At 36.8% G+C, this 18061-nt stretch overlaps 2 protein-coding genes across 6 annotated transcripts; one reads left to right on the top strand and one right to left on the bottom strand.

The window, feature by feature from the left end:
- Positions 1 to 8: 8 nt before the first annotated feature.
- LOC126628721 (probable serine/threonine protein kinase IRE) lies at positions 9 to 7606 on the top strand. Of its 5 annotated transcripts, none has more exons than XR_007625527.1 (17): positions 9 to 580; positions 726 to 793; positions 930 to 1106; positions 1211 to 2533; positions 2722 to 2909; positions 3126 to 3375; positions 3530 to 3622; positions 3708 to 3848; positions 3981 to 4073; positions 4271 to 4558; positions 5285 to 5373; positions 5508 to 5559; positions 5640 to 5696; positions 5784 to 5942; positions 6195 to 6275; positions 6431 to 6688; positions 7356 to 7606. XR_007625527.1 is itself a non-coding variant. In XM_050298528.1 (16 exons), exons 1-16 carry the CDS (start codon positions 154 to 156, stop codon positions 6518 to 6520), a joined length of 3522 nt encoding a protein of 1173 aa, XP_050154485.1. In that variant the 5' UTR covers positions 9 to 153; the 3' UTR covers positions 6521 to 7310. The 5 variants fall into 5 exon arrangements, 3 of the variants coding, with proteins under 3 accessions (XP_050154485.1, XP_050154465.1, XP_050154478.1); XR_007625534.1 differs by lacking the exon at positions 7356 to 7606 and adding an exon at positions 7119 to 7310; XM_050298528.1 differs by lacking the exon at positions 7356 to 7606 and having other exon boundaries at positions 9 to 526; positions 6431 to 7310.
- A 5212-nt stretch (positions 7607 to 12818) lies between these two features.
- LOC126628905 (MYB-like transcription factor ODO1) lies at positions 12819 to 14034 on the bottom strand. Its single transcript, XM_050298774.1, has 2 exons — positions 13735 to 14034; positions 12819 to 13504 (listed from the first exon to the last, which is right to left on the bottom strand). Exons 1-2 carry the CDS (start codon positions 13995 to 13997, stop codon positions 13012 to 13014), a joined length of 756 nt encoding a protein of 251 aa, XP_050154731.1. The 5' UTR covers positions 13998 to 14034; the 3' UTR covers positions 12819 to 13011.
- Positions 14035 to 18061: the final 4027 nt, after the last annotated feature.

The raw sequence follows: 18061 nt of genomic DNA, 5'->3' as shown, positions 1-18061 counted from the left end.
CAAACCCCGCAACCGATTCGTGTCGATCTCTAACGCCCTCTCTCTCTTCCCGCGAGATAATCTCCCCAAAGCAGTCCCTCCCTCTCTCTCTCTCTGTCTCTCACAATCCCATGACGAATCCGGACCCGAATCCAAACCCGAAACGTCGTATCCATGTCGAGCCCTCCTCCGCCTTCCTCAAACCCGCCGCCGATTTCCAACTCCGACGAAAAATCAGACCTCGGAACGACGTTGTCTGTCTCCTCTCCCTCCAGAGCCAAGCTCCTTAAGATCCCTCCCATCCCGATTAGGCGAAGCCCTAGTCAGACGATCCAAGAAGACAAAGAATTCGAAGAGGAATTCGAAGAGGGATACGAAGACGACGAGGAAGATGAGGACGATGATCGTGCGGAGCGCATAGCAGACGCCGCGCCGATCGTATTGGCGTCGTCGCTCGGCCTCAATCACATTCGGACTCGATCGGCTCCGTCGCCGCTTCGGTTCTCTTCCTCCGTCTGCGCGCCGTTGAATTTCGGCGATGAATCGAGTAGGGTTAAGTACACCGTCAAACCAAAACCTAAACACGTACCCTTACAACCAGGTACATATATATATATATATATGTATATGTATATGTATATATATATTTTTTTAATTTATATTAATTTTTTGGGAAATCTTGATTGAGTTTCATCAGATACATTTAAGTGTATTGTTTAGAGTTCTAATTTGCGATTTCTTTACAGCTAAATCTGTGCAGTGGAATCAATCAAAATCGCTCAGAAATGCATCACTACTCAATCCAATGTTGGAGGTAAGGAAATTGTCAGTGAATTTCATATATATTATATATAATTACATATATACATGCACACTTAGTTCGTTGGAGAAATGTAGGTAGCTCACAAGCTTGACAATGCTGTTGTTTGTGTGTAATGCATATATTGTAGGGTAATCATGCAGCCTTTTCAAAGGAAATGCAGTCGCCGCGTTTTCAGGCAATACTGCGTGTCACGAGTGGAAGAAAGAAGAGAGCACCTGAAATTAAGAGTTTCTCTCATGAGCTCAACTCCAAAGGAGTTCGACCATTTCCTGTGTGGAAGTCTCGTGCATTCGGGCATATGGAGGTAATACTATTGCCTTGCCCTGGCTTATACAATTTTTATGCCTCGGAGTATTTTTTGTTTTGGCCAATCTCATTAAATTATCTGGCTACTATAAATTCTTTTAGGAGATTATGGTGGCGGTCAAGGCAAGATTTGAGAAGTTAAAGGAAGAGGTTGACTTTGATTTAGGTGCATTTGCTGGTGATTTGGTCGGAATGCTTGAAAAGTCTACACAGTCTCATCCTGAATGGAAGGAGAACTTTGAGGATTTGTTGGTTATTGCTCGGAGGTGTGCAAAGATGTCTCCAAGTGAATTTTGGGTCAAGTGTGAAGGCATTGTTCAGAATTTGGATGACCGGCGTCAAGAGATACCAATGGGGGCCCTCAAACAAGCCCACACCCGTCTTCTTTTTATTCTCACTCGGTGCACACGGCTTGTGCAGTTCCAGAAAGAGAGTGGCTATGAGGAAGAGCACATTCTCAGTCTTCATCAGTTCAGTGATCTTGGAGTTTATCCAGAACAAGTTGTGGAGGCTACACAGCAGAGCTATAGTGGTTCACTGGGTGGGAAGGAAGCGAATGAGAAGAAAATGAGGAAGTCTCGTGAGCAGGAAAAAAATTGTGGAGTTGAGGAGGTGGAGGTTGGTACTGCCAAAAGCGTTGAATCTACTGGCAGCTATAGGATGTCATCTTGGAAAAAACTTCCCTCTGCTGCTGAGAAAAATCAGAAAGGCAATGATGTTGCTGACACACCGTCAAAGGAAAAGTCAGATCGTTTGCATGCCAAAGATGACACAAAAACTTGTGGTGACTACAGTACTGAACATCTGGATACTTCATCATGCCATCTTGAACACTCAGAGGTGTCTGCAAGTGCACAAACTGTTTCTTGGGGAATATGGATGGACCAGCAGAATGTTGCATACGAAAATTTGATGATCTGTCGCATATGTGAGGTTGAAATTCCAACGGTACATGTAGAGGAACACTCTCGAATATGTACAATTGCTGATAGGTGTGACTTGAAGGGTTTAACTGTGAATGAACGACTTGAAAGAGTTGCTGAAGCTCTTGAAAGGATAATGGAATCTTGGACACCAAAAGGCATTGAAACTCGAGGAAATTTTGATGTTGCAAGAGTGTATCCATCACAGATGCATGAGGATTCAAATGAGTTGTCACCAAAGAGAATTGACTTGTCTCGGTTCTCCGAAAGCATTCTTGATTGCATTCCTGATGTTGACAACTCTTTTGTTATGGAAGATCTGAATGTTTTGCCTGACATCTCATGTGATGCACATTCTGCTTTGATACGTGAACAAGGCACCAGAACCTCGTCAGCAGGTAGTTCGACACCAAGATCACCATTACAAACACCAAGAACCAGTCATCTTGAAATGCTGCTGAGTGGAGGGAGAGCAATACCGGAACTAGAGAGTTCTCAGCAGGTGTCCCACTTCTTCTTTTCTTCTGACCGGAAATTCTGCTTTTACTTCTTTTTCTCTTAAATGTGAAGTTCGTATACTTTGTTTTAAGTTTCTATTGTTGCTCTGCAACTTAAAGTCTGTTGAATGCATTTCTGGTGGAACTGGGTATTTGTAGATACCTGCTCCTTTGATGTTCGTATTTTAATTAGACCATGGATGGACAGATACACAAGCTACTGGACATCGCTCGTTCTGTTGCAAATGTTAGCAATTGTGACTACACTGCATTGGAGTATATGCTTGAACGACTGGAAGACCTAAAATATGCTATCCAGGACAGGAAGGTGGATGCACTCGTTGTAGAGACTTTTGGAAGGCGTATTGAAAAATTATTGCAGTGAGTGGAAGCCTATTTTTATTACAGATATATCTTGTGCTTTGTACACATGTGAATTCCCTCAAAAGATTTTCTTGATTTGAGCATCAACAAAATTGTATAGTTTTTAGCTTCTCTGGTCAATTTTTTTTTTTTTTGTATTTCTTCAAATGGTTGGTTAATTATTTAAAGTCTAATCAAAGGATCTCTGATTAATTGTAATTCTGAAATTTGCAGGGAAAAATATGTACATCTTTGTGGGCAGATAGAAGATGAAAAATTGGATTCATCAAATGGTATGGCTGATGAAGAAAGTTCGGTGGAAGATGAAGCAGTTCGTAGTCTGCGTGTCAGCCCCATCAATCCGTGTTCTAAGGATCGAACTTCTATTGAAGATTTTGAGATAATAAAACCAATAAGCAGGGGTGCATTTGGACGAGTTTTTCTTGCCAGAAAAAGAGCGACTGGTGACTTATTTGCTATAAAGGTCTATTTGATTCTGTGTTTTAAGAGAATTAGTGCACATTGTTCCTTTGGACCTTCATGTGGAAAAAATGGATAAAAATGATGGCCATGGAATCCATCTTTTGATTGCAAGTTAATGTTTCAAGACATTCTGATATGGTGGTACATTTCTGCAGGTATTAAAAAAGGCTGATATGATCCGTAAAAATGCCGTTGAGAGTATTTTGGCAGAGCGTAACATCCTTATATTGGTTCGCAATCCCTTTGTGGTGAGTGGGTCCCCATGTTTTTTCACTTTAAGAATGCATTGCATGTCGAAAGACTTTTCTAACATGTACTTCTGATGATGAACAGGTCCGATTTTTCTATTCTTTCACATGCAGGGAAAATCTTTATCTGGTCATGGAGTACTTAAATGGTGGAGATCTTTACTCTTTATTGAGAAATCTAGGCTGCTTGGATGAAGATATGGCCCGCGTATATATTGCAGAAGTTGTAAGGGATTATTAATTCTTCTTTTCTTTTCCAATCTCCGGATTCACTTTCTCATTTCTCTCTCTAAAAGTATCTCATTGATGGTATGACAGCATAAGTAATCTTTTTTTTCTTTCCTTTTTCTTCTTAAAGGTTCTTGCTTTGGAGTATTTGCATTCATTAAATGTTATCCATAGAGACTTGAAGCCAGACAACCTGTTGATTGGTCAAGATGGTCATATCAAGGTCAATATTTTGCGGTCTCAGTTCTTTAATGTTTGTTTTTTGTTTTTACTGTTGGAGATAAGTTTGGGCATCCTATAAGCATTCTGGCGTTATATCATGCACCTGCTGTTATTTTTTGTTATGTGTCATTTGTGTAGGTTCTGCCATATAGAGTTTAATTGTCACTTCTCACAAATGTCTAATCCCTTATGTTACAGTTGACAGATTTTGGGCTCTCCAAGGTTGGTCTAATCAGCAGCACTGACGACTTATCAGGTCCATCAGTTAGTGGTACCGGTTTTGTCCCAGATGATGAACTAAAATCTGAGTCTTCATCAGAAAGGGCACAGCGCCAAAAACATTCAATCGTTGGGACCCCTGATTATTTGGCACCTGAAATACTTCTTGGCATGGGGCATAGTGCAACTGCTGACTGGTGGTCTGTGGGGGTTATTCTTTTTGAGGTGCTTGTCGGTATTCCACCATTCAATGCAGAACATCCACAGGTATGCAGTCTAATTACGGCGGGTGTAAAGTTATCTTGGTTGTGGACTATTGCATGGAATAGAAGACTGATTTTTTTCTTCCATCTTTACTGAATGCAGTCATTTTCTGTCATCATATCTCAATTGTCCCCAATATTTTATGTACTCCATCTGAAGCACTTGTCATTGTGAAAATGAGGTGTTCATGTCCAAGAATGTATACATACAGACAGACGTGCATACATGCGTATGTGATATGTTACACGTCTTCTCTCCTAGGGTTCTTAAACAAGGTTCTGTTTCTAAGTAGTTAAAACTTATATGGACAACTAAGATGTACAATGGTGGGGAATATTTCAGTGCATCTCAATCATCCATATATAAAGTATTTTCTAATAAGAGTTTGTTCCTGAAGTTTTTTGGGTTGTTCTTTTGGGTTGATCATGAATTTAATTATTGTTCAGAAAGGATTAAGTTCAACTCTGCATGACATTGTATTGAATTTGTCTCTATTCTGGTTGTACGTTTCTTTGAATATTCTCTGCGATAGGGTAATTATGTTTAGCATTGGTCCAACTGTTTCATGGAACCGAGATAAGGTGCAATTTTTCTTCTATGCGATTTAGTTTCCTTAACATCTGAATGGATTGTTTGATCCTTTTCCGTGAATGGTATCATTTCAAATATCATATGATAGTCACGAGTGAGCAGTTTGATGTTGTAACTTATAGATCCTACTTATTGCAGCAAATTTTCAACAATATAATAAACAGAGATATCCCCTGGCCTAAGGTACCCGAGGAGATGAGCCCTGAAGCGTACGGTTTGATTGACAAGTAAGAATGTTTGCGTTTTCTGGATGTGTTAGTTACAATGCTGTTTTGAATTCTTTCTTATGCCGGGCTTGTTAATATGCCTTTATATTTCAAGAGAAGTCTTTATCTTATATTTCTTCCGCACTCCTTGTCAGACTGCTGACCGACAACCCAGTTCAAAGACTTGGAGCAACAGGTACTAGGGAGGTAATTTGCTGACTACCTTTGACTACAGTTCATTTGCAAGTTACAGTGATGATAAAATTAAGTGTTGGGACCTCTGGCAGGTGAAACAACATCCTTTTTTCAAGGATATTAACTGGGATACCCTTGCGAGGCAGAAGGTCAATTCAAGTTAAACTTGTTTAAGTTTTTCAATGATTTTTGACATGTATATGTGATAGACAAGAGGGTACCGTCATTGGCTGCAGGCTATGTTCATACCATCAACCGATGCACACGATACAAGTTATTTCATGAGCCGGTACATATGGAATCCAGAAGATGATCATGTTAATGGCGCCAGTGACTTTGATGACATGACTGAAACATGCAGCAGCGGTTCATGTAGCAACATACAAGACGAAGATGTATGCATACTCCTTTTTTTCTTTATGCACATAGAGCTGTTAGGATCAGCCATAACTCTTACTGCATCTAAGTTGATATAGAATTATATGGATGTACCAAAGATCTGAAGTCTACCCGAAAGCCGCTAACAATTTGACCTTGATTCATAAATGTTTAGTGGCACAATCACCCATCTGATCCAAATTTGACCCTGGTTCATTCCAGTGGGATTATTATCTTAGCTACCTGACTATTATACGTCTGTGATTCAGGGGGATGAATGTGGTAGTTTGGCGGACTTCAGTGCGCCAAACCTTGACGTGCAGTACTCTTTCAGTAATTTTTCATTCAAGGTAAGGCCTAAAAACCTAAGCTGTTCTTTCTTCTTCCGATGCGGGATGAAAATGATTGATGGTGGTGTTTTTTCTACAAAGCTCTTTCTGGATTCACTGTGTTATTCTGCAGTATGTTATCATTAGCATTATTAATGTGTTATTTGTGTTCTCAGAACTTATCGCAGCTTGCTTCAATCAATTATGATCTTCTCGTGAAGAACACCAAGGAATCACCGGATGCCTCCAAGTCATCTGTACCGTGACAAGACAGTTTTTCTTTAACCCTTCAACAAATCACTATGCACTGGCCTACTGCTCCAAGCTTACTGTCCCTTCAAATGTGGGTTTTCGGAGAGAAGTCTTCAACGTGAGTAGTCCAGGAAGCGCGGCATCCATTCAGCGAATAGCGGTTGTTCTTCCTGAATGCAGAGGTAGGCTGCTATTGAATCAGGCTTAGTTAATCTCACTTAACTGTTTCGGTACTGTTTTTTAGATGTTTCGGTCTTGATCGCGTGATGGCGTTTCTTGTACATATCTTTCTCAGTAGAAAATTTTGTACCCTTCTCTAATATTAACGAGCTGTTCAAAATGGGCGGGGTTAAAAAATCAGACTTAGGCATGGTTTGGTACTGAGGTGATTTTGAAAAAAGCTTGGGAGCTTTTTTTCACAGTTTTGGGTGAAAAAAGCCAAAAACAAGAAGCTGCAAAACCCAGCTTTGAAAAACCGATTTTTTTTTTCACATCTATTTTACATAAAAGTTTACCAAACACTATAATACTGTTTTTTTTTTCAAAAGCATTTTTACAAAAAAGTTTACCAAACACTTTACAGCTTTATTTTACAATCGTTTATTCTTACAGCACAGCAGAAGCAGTTTTTTTTCAAAGCACAACAATACCAAACCAGCCCTTAGATTCATGGTTGTCTTGGATAGTTGGATGATTTAGATTAAAACCTATCATGTGGTTCTTTTCACTTTGAATTACGGAAGAAGTTGACATCATGATGTATAGTATGAGCTATTTTATTATAGTATTGTTATTTTTACGTTATTGTACGTGTTCATCAATCTGTAAGCTAAAACAAACACGACACAGATGTAAACAGGTAAACCCAAATACGATAGATATCATCAGCCTCTGTATCTGAGAAGTCTAGCGGCAGGGATGCATCTAACAGTGGTTTATTGGAATGTATTTTAAATTAGGGTTTCACTTTATGAATCCCCATTTGGATCATTGTTAATAGCTCCCTCATTATTTTGGCTTTGTTGGGGATATACAATAATTTGGTGTTTATAAAATCCAAAAGTAAAACACGTGTAATGCATTGATGTTTTGTTTCAGGATTGTTTGGAAGTGTTTTTGAAATAATTAAAAACGCTTTTGATGAGGGTATTTTTGAAATCAATTTTGAGTAAAAATACAAGTAAATTCCGGTTGGTGCTTCTTGAAAGTAGCAATTTAAGTGCTTTTGGAATCCAAAAACATTTACACATGCTTTCAATTATTTTAAATGCACTTCCAAATGATCCTTTAGTTTCGTTATTACTCCGTTGATCCTAAAAACTACCAAGCCTACGTGGCACGCAGACCGAGTAACTAATGAGCTAACTGCGTCATTTGGTTGATGTGGGGCGTGCCAACTTATTGGCCAAGCTCGGCCGAGGAGTAAAATGTGTTGATGTTGCGTTGAGCGCGTGGCTGACTTCTCGATCTTGCGACTGCGACCGAGGAAGGAACACATCTTGATCTTTGGGTTAGAGCTTGAAGACAAGGTTGCTAATTTTGCGAAGTTCACAAATCGTCGGTGCTGAATTCGATCACAGTGATTTGTAAGGGTATAAGTATGCCAAATCGACATCAGAGTATAGGGGCACAAATACTCAAAACAAATATATGTCTTGATGGTAACACCTCACCTCACCGAAAAGGCTAATGAGATGACATCTGCCAATAAAGACCCGAAAGTCTTTCTCGACCTAGACTTGGATAGATAACCAGTTAGCCTCGACGTAGTGCTATTTATCCAAACTGAACGTGTTTCGCGATCGGCTGGTTCTACGGCGATAGTGCTGTTTATCCAAACTGAAGGTATCATCGATTGCCTTCACACTGCTGTTTATCCCAATTGAAGATATGTCGGCGGAAAAAGAAAATAAAAATCTCAAAGTTGTTGAGAGGTTTCGCGAAAGTGAGGGTTTGCGCAGGGCAATTTGTGTGTTGAATTGGAGGGGGTTTTCCATTGTTTGTAGCCTAGTATTTATAGGGACAAGGATGCGCTGGTTGATAAGCTAGTACATGCTACCCATGTTATTAGAACTCTTCTACTAATTTGAACCTCAGATAAAGCTTACTCCCCCCAAGACTTTGAACTTAGCCAAAAATCCAACCAAATTTGATCCTTGTGTTTAGTCTTATCAGTTATCACATCGAATCCCCAAATAATCCGCATGCTTGGAGATGAACAAATAAATAGCCACCAATTATTTTTTATATATAGTTAGCCCAGTACACACGGCATGCAGACTATATGGCCTAATCCCATCATCAATTCTTATGGTCTTGTATTCAATCTGACAACACCATCACCATGCATTAAAAACCTACCCTACCTAGGTTTCTCATCTCATTCTCACATTGTCACCAAAAGCCATCATCTCTATTGTCGTGCATGCATTCTGATCAAATTCATTTTAAGCTTCCAAATGCCGTCAGACATCTCAAATCAATTCGAATTGTATTGCTTTATTTGAGATATAAATCACATTCTATTTATTTGGTTTAAGAAGATGCCAAGAAGATAATTATTATAATAAAATCCATAATATTATCCTTTAGCAAAAATATCTCAATTTTTTCATCCGACGGTTAAGAACCATGCTCACTCAACGACCTCGATTATTCGGACCGATGGTGTAAAATCGGGTCCAAACGCACTCTTATACAATCATACTTTTATGATACCTACCATTTGAGGGGTCGATCCTCTTCTTTTATGTAGTACTGTTTTTGTTTGTTTTATTCTTAAAAATAACGTTAAGTAGTTCTAAATTAACATATAATTAGTCGACAGAAGAGTTAAAAAACGAAGAATATTTTGTGTTCCATGCCTATCAATTGGCTTTGAACCAAAAAAAAAATGCCTATCAATTGGCCCAAAACAAAAAAAAAAAACAAAAAACAAAAATGTTGAGAGTGGAATATTACTCACCATATCATTTAAGGAAAACTAATGAAAAATGTTTGAAAATCTTGAGTTTTAATGAAAATAACAAAAATGTGTTGTAAGTGAATAGTACCAAGATTTATTTTTTAGAGTAAAAATATAATTATTCGTTAAAGTGAACAGTAACATGAGTTTTTTGTTAAAGTTTCTTATAATTTACCATAAAAAAAAACAAACCTTTACTTTTATTATAAAGAAATCAGAGCTTTATTTTGGAATTCCCCACCATCGAGGGGATTTCTCGGTGTAATTAGGACATATATTCTCACATTGTGATGAGATAAATATTAATGCGAGAATATACTTTCGTTTGCAAATTAGGGCTCGTTTGAAAATATTTTTTAAATAAAAACGTTTTTATAAGAAATATTTTTTTTTTAAATATTTTCGAGTTTGCTTCAAATACTTCAAGTGTTTTGTCATTAATAATTTGGATTTTTACTAAGGATTGATTTTGAAAACATTTACACTAAAGATGTTTTCAGCATTTTAAAAATACCTCCAAACGAGTCCTTAAAATTTTTCCAGCCATTTGACACCTTAGAATTTCCAAGAATTTGACACCAAATGCTTGATTCTATTCTAGTGTTATGTAATTGTTATTTATGCAACTCGGTGCCAATATAAAATGGGTAGGGTACGATATATTCTTTGGATAACCATGATTCACTTCACTTTCCCTCCTTACATTTTTACATGAAAAACAATACCAATTGTACTAAAAAGTGATATATAAATCATTTTAGCTTTGTTTTTCTGTCGGTTAATAATATGTCACAGCTCAACAAAATACAGATATATATCATCTTAGCATTCACGTAAGTCGAATTTGTGACTATCGACCAAACAGAGACCATATGTCCCTCGGCCAATCATGTCATTTTGATTTATTTTTTTGGTAGCGTTTGTGAGCATGTCGCATGTCAATTTGTAAATTTATCATACTACAAAGTACAAACCACAAAAAGTTAATGGCTTTGCAGCAAAAGGACACCCTACCAAACTACCCATATTTTGGATGGAATTGGGTGATGTGTTCAAAAGTCCTCCACACTTTTGAATTAGTGTTCTTTTTTTTAATGAAACTTGAATTAGTGTTTTTTTTTTAATGAAACTTTTGAATTAGGGCTAGTGGGAATAAAAAAATGATAGTCACAGAATATTCCTTAGAGATTGAAGGGGATTTGCGAGATCGGACCCGGATTCGCGGGTCTGGTTGATCCGGGCTGGATAAGCGAGACCATACCCGGATCCACTTAGAGATTGAAGGGGAATATATTTTTAGAACATTCTGGTAAAGTTAACTGTTGATCATTAATTGATTTTTTCAGAATTTTCTCAAAAACCCCTCCTAGACTAATTTTGACGCCCTAAGTTCATTTTTGGCATCCATTTAGTGAAATTCTAAAGTTTTAATGTAGTTGACCATCGGGACGTTTTAGTTGACTTTTTAGGGTCAACCGTTGACTTTTTTGTTGATTTTTTACAAAATTTGTCGGGGATTCTCCTTAGCGTATTTCGACGCCCTGATTCCAAATCCGCACTCCGTTTTTTCAAATTTAATTATCTTAGTGGAGTTTTACTAATGGGTTCTAATATTATGTTTAGGTGAGATCACTATTAGAGACTTCAGCTTTCCTAGTTCGAACGGCATCAACCTTGCAAGTATCTGTGAGTGGGTATTTTCTTTTATATGGTATATATATAATTCTTAGTTTCCATTTATACATTTCATAAAAAGTGTTTTTACAATACGCCTAGATTAGCGTGATGTTCATAAGATTTAGCGCATTGATAGAAATTATGAAGTTATGCTACGTCCTACGAGATGCACATGTATGTGTATTATTATTGATGCCTTAATTATTTATGGCTATGAATAGTATCATGGTGACGTGAATTATCAATTTACCACTGTATGATTTTATTTACGTTATCTGTTCATCGTTGCTACACGGGTGTTAGTACTCGCACGGGTCAGGGCCAGTCTTTCACGTGTATCTTCACATCGCACCGTACTCTCACTTTGGATCCATTGTAGGTGCCAATCCTGTCCTAAATTGCTATAGGCAATTAGGACTCGTATGTGATACCATAACACCAGTCTTCACGTGATTATAGTACTAGACCGTAAATCATTATTACACCCAGTCCTGTTCATGTTAGAATACCTTTGCATGAACTTGTGTGTCAGCATATGTCGATGAGCACTCAAGGTGATATGTTTATTTTTGCGAGATATAGTGATTACTAGAAGTTATATGCCTATTTACGAATTTTGTGACATATTGAATTCTTCAGATATTGCAGACTACGGTAAATATTTTTATACTATACGTAGTATGTATATTTTGGAAACTATACTTGTTTTACGGCGAGGGGTTATAATGTTTGAAAAAAGGTTTTTATAAAACTTTATTTTTAGGCCCACTCACCCTTATTTTTCGCCCCTCCAGGTTTTAGTGGCTTTGTTTTCGTGTCAACGAGGATTTCTGGCAAACTGTTGTTGTGGGAATACTACTGACGGTATAATTCCTCTTTTATCTTTAATGTACTTTACTTATGCTCTAACATCATGTGTTAAATGAGTTCATTCCCGCTCACATCCGCACTCTTACATTTAGGCACTTCAGGTTTAAATTTATTCACATTTTCCACATCACTACATTTTATGGTTTCGTCACCTTCATGGTGTCGGCCAGCACTACTCGATTCGAAGTTCAAGTGGATATCCGAAGTCAAGGTGTGTCACACTTCACCTTCTCTCCTTACATTTTTATTTGAAAAACAATACTAATTGTACTAAAATGTGATATATAAATCATTTCAGTTTTGTTTTTCTTTAGGTCAGCAATATGTCACAACTTAACAAAATACAAATACATATCATCTTAGCATTCGTGTAAGTTGAATTTGTGACTATCTACCAAACGGAGACCGTATGTCCCTCGGCCAATCATGTCATTTTGATTTATTTTTTGGTAGCTTTTGTGGTCATGTGAATTTGTAAATTTGTCATACTACAAAGTACAAACCATAAAAAGTTAATGGCTTGGCAGCAAATGGACACCCTACCAAACTACCCATATTTTGGATGGAATTGGGTAATGTGTTCAAAGTCCTCCACACTTTTGAATTAGTGTTATTTTTTTGAGTGAAACTTTTGAATTAGTGTTAGTGGGAATAAACAAATGATTACGATCAATGATAACCTAATTTCTTAAACAAATTGTTGATTTTCTTCGTTTCCATTGCCTCATCATTTATCATATAGAATAATAAACAGATCGGTCTCCATCACAAGGAGTCACTTTTTTGTTACTTTGGCTATGTACAGAGAATATGTCCACTTGTTATTAATTCATACAAATGGAAATGATTTTCGTACGTCTATTTTCTTTTTCTGCACACATGTTTAATTTTTTCTTTCTTTCACCCTAGATCTGTTCAATCAGAAGGTTGAAAATCAACATAATGTGCATAAGAAGAAAAATGATGTGTGAAAATCACTTCTCTTCCATACAATCAAAGCTCGAAATCTTCAACTCCAAAATCATTACAGTCCATGAACCATGCTAAGCTATTCTCCTCCGTTGGATTATCAGCTGAGCTGTATTCTGACGAGGTCGAAAAATCCCATGTTAAATCCTCAAGAAATGTATCGGATAATATGAAACTCACCAACGGGTCTTCTTCCTCACTGTAATTAGGGTTTGGCTCAGCTGGCTCTGAGTCATTGCTTGGGGAATTTTCACTTGTAGAGTTACCGTCACTGTTGGTGCTGATTCCATGTTCTGGGATGTTTGTATTCATCTGCTGAATACTCATGTCTGAGTTTGCAGGTTGATTACTTGCTTCACAAGGCATTTCTTGTGGGGTGGTGACTTGTTTGTGGAGAGGCTCATGAGTAATTGGATCAATCCCCATCTTGACAAGCTTCTTCTTGATGTGCGTGTTCCAGTGATTCTTGATCTCATTGTCAGTTCTTCCCGGCAATCTTGCTGCAATTTTCGACCACCTACACAAAATCACAGTTCTTCCTGGTAAGTTTAGAAAGAAGATGTAGATCAGACTAGTTACCCATAGCATTATCCATGGTCTCTGAAAGTCAAGTTCTAGTACTTCCTGGAGATTAAAGTAGTTTAGTATATCGTCGTGTTTGAAAAAAAAAAGTTTAGAAAGAAATTCACCCATGAGCAGTTGAATGCGCATGCTCATTAAAGTACAAACTTAGAAAGAGAGCAAAACCTATTGCCAAGGCGGGCGTGGAGGTCAATAACAAGTTGTTCTTCAGCATCATTAAGGAGGCCTCTTTTCAAGTCGGGGCGGAGGTAATTAATCCACCGGAGGCGGCAGCTCTTGCCGCAGCGGCGGAGGCCGGCAAGCTTGGGGACGGCCCGCCAACAACATTGGCCATGTGTGAGGAGAAAATTCACCAATTTCTTGTCCTCCTCGGCAGTCCATGGCCCTTTCTTCACTCCAAGCTTGTCGCAACAAGGTTGCCTGCCCATCACTTTGTGCTTTTAGTCACTTGGCAACTTCCTAAGCCAAAGCCCCGCTCCACCCACCTTTATATACTAGTGAGTAGTGCTGCCATGCTTTTAGGAAAAATTAAAAAACAAAAAATGTACTTGCCTCACGCTTGACGTACATGCGTGTACGCCACAACTAAAACAAATTAAAATTGATAGTTACCATACAAATTAAAATTGATAGTTACCACGAATTTATTTTTTTTGGCAAATATTTTTATATTTATCGAGGTACCAATTGGAAAACCCTAATTCTTGTAACACCAATCGAGTTTGAAGTAAGAGAGATTTACTTTGTAACTGAGAATGTACTCTTGACAAGTAAAATATTTAGGAATATATTCTTAGTTATATACAAGATTCTTTTGCATAACGAAGATGAAACTGCGGTGGACAAACTCCACCCTAATGCAAGTATTTAGGCGAACAAAATTTAGTGCTAATTTTGACGAATTTCACACATATTTGGAGGAAATTAACCTACTCTATTATAGCAAAATTGATACAGTTCCATCCTCACATAAAGACATAGGAAAATAAAACTTTTACCAACCCATAGAAAAATTCATAGTTTTTTTTTTTTATTTCAAGCACGGTCGGTGGTCATGTCTGTACTTTCATGTTTGACATATTTCCCTACTTTTGGTTTTGAAGAAATGCATATACTACCAACCTACTTTTTTACCTCTTGCCATCATCAACCAAAAAAGAAGCATTTTCAATATGTAAAAATATTGCATAAAGGGAGTGTTATCCACACTTTTCGTGAGCATGCACCGTCACATAAGACTGTAATAAGAGCATAGAAAGAAAGTCCTGTGATTCTCTTACATAACCGGAAAATATATATATTTACTGTATTTTTCATATAAATTTATGAATGGGGCGGATTAGCGGTACTATTTTTTTTACACAGTTTTTGACATAAGTTTTTGTAGGACCTACTCTGTAATGTATTTCGATCCAAACGGTCTATGCTTTAGATCTTCCCTCAAAGATCATATCTACTAAAAATCACTCAAATCTGAAACCAAATGATGCTGGATTAAGGTTTAGGATTTATTTGTAGGACCGTATTCGTCTATTTTCTTCACTACAAATAATGTCTTAATGGTTTTGGATTTGTCTAATTTTTTGCAAGAATGATCTATGAATGATGTTCTAAAAGATAAACGGTTCGAATAGTTGAAATATATTGTGAAATGGGCTCTACAAAACTTGTGTAAAAAAAGTAGGGACACGAATCTATCTCTTTATGAATATATAGATAAACATATTTAATATGTGAAACTTTGGACCCAGTGGCGCATGCATAGCCCAACAAAAAGGTCCTTTACCAAGGTATCATTCTAGTTGCGTTGTGAGGATAAGTTCATGACAAGAAAATGACTTTGTAATTGCATGCCTAATTTACCTAATTAGTCCAAAGATTATGTTGTAATTGTATAAAATATAAAATCACTCAGCATATTTAGGCTTAGTCACGGTGGCTAAAACCGTTTACTCTTCCAGCTGCACTCAAGTTCGAATTACTCTCTCTATCGTTTAAATTAATACTTCTCACACACCCCTTGTTAATTTATGTCCGTTGATCTTCTTTAATTCATCCGATCCGACGGCCGAAAACCAAAAAGGTGTGAGAGAAGTAAAAAAGGGTGTGTGGATATCACACCTCAAATTAAAAATAGGGTGAAGTCTAGATAACTACCCAATTTTTAGTGGTGATTCCAAATTGGTCCTAACCTTTTATAACATTCTAAATAAATACGTTTTGAAAAGTAAACATTTATAAGGTTCGCTAATGTTAAGTGGTGATGAGGACAATTATTAAAGCGGGGTTTTACTCTCAAGTCATCTATGGAGCTTCGAATCTTTCAGATCGACGCAGTTTAGCTAAGCAAATTTATGGCTTAACTTGCCTAAAAGGAATCGATTTGAGGAATTATAGCTCCAAAAACAACAACTAGTAGAGACCAACTTTAGTATTTGTTTACCTAATCATTTAATGCTAGTAACATCATCACTTAATACTAGTAAAATCATCATTTAGTGTCTGCAACATAACGAATGTCTAACTTTTAAAACGTTTTAAAAGATTGGAACTAATTTTAGAATCACTCTAAAAAATTGGGTAATTATTCTTACTTAACCCTAAAATACATATGAACACTTACTAGGATTAGTTAATTCTAGTGACGCTTGATCGCACTTGCTTGCTGAAAGGGAATAATAAGAGTGAGCAGAGGGGAAGCAGAAAGTGCATGGGACCTGTAATTGATCTATGTATTTCCTTTTGATTTTATTCCACTGTCCATATCGGTTCTGGGCTCTTCCATTCCAAATGCAGAAACCAAACAATAAGCTCCACCTTAGCACTCTCCCTGATCTCACTCTTACTTAAGCACTGCATCACCTTTATCGTCAGCCCCACTACTCTTTGATCTAACCTTAAAAAAATGTGTAATGCATGCTTCACAATCTTTGTGATATGATCGTGTTTCTCTTGCGGATAAATTAAAGAGAAGTCATTTTTAAGTAGAAAGTAAAACTTCTATAATTTTTAATTTTTTTATATTTTATTATTGTTAAGGGGAGGGGAGGAGAGGGGGATGGGGAGGGGGAGAAGGAAGCTTCAAAACTATTACAATAATTTAGGAAAATAGAGAGTTCCGGGACGTATGAGTAGTGGCAGTGCCAGAAATTACAATGATTGACCAGGTAAAAAAATAGCTTTAAAAAATCAATCATACTTTATTTATAATTGTCCACAATGTGTTCTCATATTTTGAAAACGTCGTATTACAACATCATTATCAGTATAATCAAATACATATTTCTCAATGTATATAACCAAACTATCATTCAACTATTGAACTCTCATCCTATTACGATGTGGATCTTCAAATATTCATCAACGAAAAATCTCTTTTAATTGAAGCAGTCGCAACAACAACAAAAAAAAAACCCTAATTCGGCACTTTCAGTCTTCAGTTCGTTATCATATATATTCTCATAGAGACAAATATTTAAACCATCTAATCGAATGATCAGAAACCATACAAAGCCATTTTCCAATTATTACATATAATTATATAAATCCAATGGAATTTCGAATTAACTAATATATAATTATGAATTATGGAATTAAGAAGTGAAATTTGGAATAAAGAATCATGAAATGACCATATGCACCAAAAAATATCTAAGTTTGACTAAATTATAGTACATTCAAGAACCTTTTTTCATGCCCAATATTGTAAATGGAGACGATGGCACTCAGAGACCATCAAATTCTAAGTTCTGTTGCCGCCGTATGATTTCTTCCTTTCCTCCGTTCAAAATTGGAATTGAGTGAAAGCCTAAAAACCACAATAATTTAAGATAAGAACAATTATTGATGATTGGATATTTGAGATTCCTGGAATAGTACAATCAATTGCGGTGGAAGCGCCTGATTGAGCTTGAACAACGGAGAAACTTGGAATTGACAAAGACAAGTTAGTGTGTTCAATTTTTCTTTTTAGTTTTGTGCCTGTTGAAATAATATATATTAAAGATCCTTATTTATTTCATCTGCTGGTGGTATAGCTAGGGATCAAATATTTTTTTCAAAAGGGTATACTCACAAACTTATTGGGGTCAAGGAATGCTAATGCCGCCGCATCGATTCTGCTACTACGAATGAGTGGAAACCCACCACCTTATTTACCTAGGATATTGAATCACATGCATACTACTATAACTTTGATAAACTATTGTACAACAAAAGATTAAAAACTAGGAAATAAATTTTCTTGCCGATTCATGACGTGTGAAAGTAGAAAATTTGTTACTACTTTTATTACTTGGAACCAAACATTGAGTAGTACAATTTTTACACTACATGCAATATTAGAGAAAATGAATAAATGCTTTTAAACAACTTAACTATAAACTCTACACAAACAACGAGCATTTGAACACACAACTTTTGCATCAAAGCACTTTGTTATTGTTAAGATCAACAAACAGTAAAACTATAAACAAGGGAAAATGAGTTCTTG

This window comes from Malus sylvestris, chromosome 1, assembly GCF_916048215.2.
Source record: "Malus sylvestris chromosome 1, drMalSylv7.2, whole genome shotgun sequence".
NCBI lineage: Eukaryota > Viridiplantae > Streptophyta > Magnoliopsida > Rosales > Rosaceae > Malus > Malus sylvestris.
The sequence above is the reverse complement of the archived record's forward strand: the minus strand, read 5'-3'. Positions and strand labels throughout refer to the sequence as shown.